The sequence below is a fragment of the Aquarana catesbeiana genome, linkage group LG05 (genome assembly GCF_042186555.1).
Source record: "Aquarana catesbeiana isolate 2022-GZ linkage group LG05, ASM4218655v1, whole genome shotgun sequence".
NCBI lineage: Eukaryota > Metazoa > Chordata > Amphibia > Anura > Ranidae > Aquarana > Aquarana catesbeiana.
Window position 1 is genome coordinate 357,897,181 of NC_133328.1, and position 4,279 is coordinate 357,901,459.

Below are 4,279 nucleotides of genomic sequence, written 5' to 3' on the forward strand. Positions count from 1 at the left end.
CATTAATATTGAAAATATGACTGATCATGTCAAAAAACTGTCTTTTATTTAAGGATAGCAACCACATGAAGCCATTTATTATCACAGTTTTTTGGATTCTTTTATAATCATAATGATAACAGAAATCACCCAAATGGCCTTGATAAAAAGTTTACATACCCTGGAATGTTTGGCCTTGGTAGAGACACAGAAGGTAGCACACACAGGTTAAAATGGCAATTAAAGGTTAATTTCCCATCTGTGGCTTTTTAAATCCTAATTAAATGTCTGTGTATAAATAGTCAATGAGTTTGTTAGCCGTCACATGGATGCACTAAGCAGGCTAGACACTGAGCCACGAGGAGGTAGAAAAGAACAGTCAAAAGACCTGTGTAACAAGGTAATGAAAATTTACAAAGATGGAAAAGGATATAAAAAGATATCCAAAGCCTTAAATGTGCCAGTCAGTACTGTTCAATCACTTAATAAGAAGTAGAAAATTTGGGATCTCTTGTTACCAAGCCAAGGTCAGGTAGATCAAGAAAGATTTCAGCCACAACTGCCACAGGAACTGTTTGGGATACAAAGAAAAACCCACAGGCTACCTCAGTAGAAATACAGGCTGCTCTGGAAAAAGATGGTGTGGCTGTTTATAAGGAGCACAATACAATGATACTTGAACAAAAGAGAGCTGCATGGTCAAGTTGCCAGAAAGAAGCCTTTACTGTACAAGTTCCACAAAAAAGCCTGGTTATAATATGCCCAACAGCACCTTGACATGCCTCATGGGCTTTTTTGTGGCATTGGCACAGTAAAGGCTCAACCATGCGGCTCTTTTTTGTTCAAGTATCATTAAATTGTGCTCCTTAAAAACAACCACGCCATCTTTTTGGAGAGCAGCCTGTATTTCTCCTGTGGTTACCTGTGGGTTTTTCTTTGTATCCTGAGCAATGCTTCGGCCAGTTGTGGTTGCAATCTTTCTTGGTCTACCTGACCTTAGTTTGGTATCAAAAGAGCCCCTAATTTTACACTTCTTAATAAGTGATTAAACAGTACTGTCTGGCATATTCAAGGCTTTGGATATCTTCTTATATCCTTTTCCATCTTTGTAAAGTTTCATTACCTTGTTACGCAGGTCTTTTGACTGTTCTTTTCTACCTCCTCATGGCTCAGTGTCTAGCCTGCTTAGTGCATCCACGTGAGAGCTAACAAACTCATCGACTATTTATACACAGACACTAATTATGATTTTAAAAGCCACAAATGTGGGAAATTAACATTTAATTGCCATTTTTACCTGTGTGCACCACCTTCTGTGTCTCTACCATGGCCAAACATTCCAGGGTATGTAAACTTTATCAGGGCCAATTGGGTAATTTCTGTTATCATTATGATTTAAAAAGGATCCAAAAAACGATGAGATAATAAATGGCTTCATGTGATTGCTATCCTTAGATAAAAGACAGTTTATTGGCATGATCAGTCATATTTTCAATAATAATGCCAAAATTTCACAATTTCTGCCAGGGTATGGAATCTTTTGAGCACGATTTTATGTACATATCCAGGCACACAAGCAACATAACCATTTGTTAGAATCTGAATCTTCATCTTTAAAGTGTTACTAAACCCAGGACCCTGCATTCAATATACCTGGTCTCCATGGAAATGCAATTATTTTAGTAATGATAAACTGCTAAATACCCTTTCTCAGCAGCAGTATATAACAGTCGTGTAACTTATAGCAGTGTCTGGTTAAAGCTTGTAGAAGGAGTTTTCATTCTTCTCTGACTGTCCTATGAGGCTGTATGACCCCTGACCCTCTGTCTGGACAGTGCTGATTTGCCCTGTGCTGATCACATGCACCCTCCCAAGAAATAAAAAGAAAAACACTCTAGCAATACACACCAACCTGAGCATGCGCAGAGTGCCCCCAAGGCTCTGTATTATCAGGAGATGGATTGGGGAATGTGAAAGAAGAGGAGGATCAGAGAAGACAGGATCAAACAGCATTTTGATGTTCCAAAGTGAGTATAACAAGCATGCTTTACTACATATACTGACTGATTTTACTGTTGTGGGTTTAGTAACACTTTAAGTTCTTATAAAAGCATAGCTTATCTTATAGGGATAGGTGTGTGCTGTTATTCACTTTTATACTCTCCTTTGCACAACAGAAATACCAACCCAAAGTTGGGTTCTAAGGTCCCCATGAAGGGGATGATAACCAATATGCTCTCTGAGATGCCGGATAAAGATACAGTTCAAATGAATAGTTTCAGATTACTACTTAACTGTTTATCAGTAACATTTACTCTTTAGGTAAGCTATTTAAACAGTAGAAAAAGTAGTGCTCTTCCAAGCATCTCCTATTAGTTCACCTTTAATAACGGCCTGCAAGCTCACACAAACTTGCCACGCAGTGGCAATAAATCATTTCTTTGAATGTTTTTCTTAGTTCTTGGCTGCGCAGAGCATAAATAAAAGGATCAATGACTGAATTGCACATGATAAGAATAAGATAAACATTGAAGTGTGACATAAAACATACACAATAAGGGTTGTGGGGACAAGAGATATAGAAAATTAAATGCAGAAAGAAAGGAGCCCAACAGACTACAAAAACTCCCAACAAGATAGTTAGTGTGATCGCTCCTTTCATGTTGGCTCCTTGGCGTATGGTGTTAGTCCTTGGCAGAACTGCAATCCTTTTCATATGTAATCTGGCCAGCATGAACATGTGCACATACAGAGATGCCATAAGAGCAAGCATAGTAAAGATTATACTGATTAGGCAAATGATGACCACATTGCTATCATAATACACAATAAACAACACACCGGAGATCGAGCATGCTGTCCAAATACATGCGATTATTATAAATGTTCGCTTCACTGTAATGATATTGTGATACTGAAGGGCATAGAAAATAGTAAAGTACCTGTCCACTGCTATAGACAACAGACTGCATATAGATGCGAGCAGGGAGCTGCAGATAATTGAATCTAGTATATTGTCAATATTCTCAATGAGGTGATGTGCCTTCTTATCTGTGTGGCTGGACAGAGTAATCACAACAGTCTCAAATCCATTGGATACACTCACAAGCATGTCGGCTACAGCCAAGCTGCAGATAAAAAAATACATAGGAGAATGCAGGTTCTTGTTTCGAGATATAGCTGCCATCACCAGAATATTTTCCAATAGGCTTACAACGCTCAGAAATACGAACACTTCGGGTTTCACAAACAGTTGTTCATAGCAACCTCCGGACGAAGGGTTCTTTTCAGTGCTCTCATTGGCTCCAACATGCAAACCATAACTGTGATTTCGCAAGTGCATTAAATGCAGCCTGTGGTGATGATGGCGATGATGTGTTAAATTCATAGCGTATGCTCATTCACTGGATACGACAAATGCTTTGCTTCAGAAACAGTTAGACAGCTAGTGATGTTTAACTTTTTATTTGTGTGTAATTCCAGATGGAAATATTGCTGATTATACATCCAGGTTCTGATCCTCAGTAACTTCTGTCCCTTGTCTCATCCATCCATCACTGTTGTTTCACCTTCTCTCAATATTCTCTTTTCACCCTGAAAATGTTGGTCTCCTTTGCAATTAATTGTTGGACTTCTGTGCAATTAATTGCAATTATTGCTCTCCTTTGCAATCATTCACTCCATTATGTATGAAGTATGCCTGTTTTGAACAGCAGATTTCAGTTACACAGCCTATACCAGCTGATGATGTTATACAGTGTGCAAAACAGAATGAAAAGACTCACTCCCTCCTCTGTTTTGACTGCTAGCCAATCAGCATGAAGAGAAGCTTGTGTCAGAGTGGTAATTATTCGGCAATCACAGCAGAAATCACAATCCATTTCATGCTGTAGTATTTTCTGTAATACATGACCTAAGGCACAAATATATTGAGAGAAAGTAACGCTTACCTTTTATTGTGTCTCATGACAGTCTGTTTAGCACTGCACAGGGTGAATTGAATGATTAATAAGGTTTTTTTTTCCATAAAAAGATTTAGCTAGAGAAATTTTTAAAGGATACATTGCGTACATACAATGATCGTACAGAAAGGTACAAAGATCATTACATCAAAACAGAAATTAACCATTTAGCTGAACATAGATATCTAAAGGTAATTGTGAAGGTTTGTTTTATAGACACTATATTGTCAAAAGTATTGGGACACGTGCCTTTATTGGCATCCCAGTCTTGGTCCGTAGGGTTCAATATTGAGTTGACAATTTTTTATTCTGAGAATCTTGCAAACAAGAAACACATG

General features: G+C 38.1%; 1 protein-coding gene across 1 annotated transcript; it reads right to left on the reverse strand.

The window, feature by feature from the left end:
* Nucleotides 1–1,488: 1,488 nt before the first annotated feature.
* Nucleotides 1,489–3,743, reverse strand: MC4R (melanocortin 4 receptor). Its single transcript, XM_073632704.1, has one exon. It carries the CDS (start codon nucleotides 3,365–3,367, stop codon nucleotides 2,363–2,365), a length of 1,005 nt encoding a protein of 334 aa, XP_073488805.1. The 5' UTR covers nucleotides 3,368–3,743; the 3' UTR covers nucleotides 1,489–2,362.
* Between the last annotated feature and the right edge of the window lie 536 nt (nucleotides 3,744–4,279).

Bases quoted from the DNA above. Each gene is read 5' to 3' on its own strand.
- MC4R (XM_073632704.1), bottom strand. From the start codon at position 3,367: ATGAATTTAACACATCATCGCCATCATCACCACAGGCTGCATTTAATG.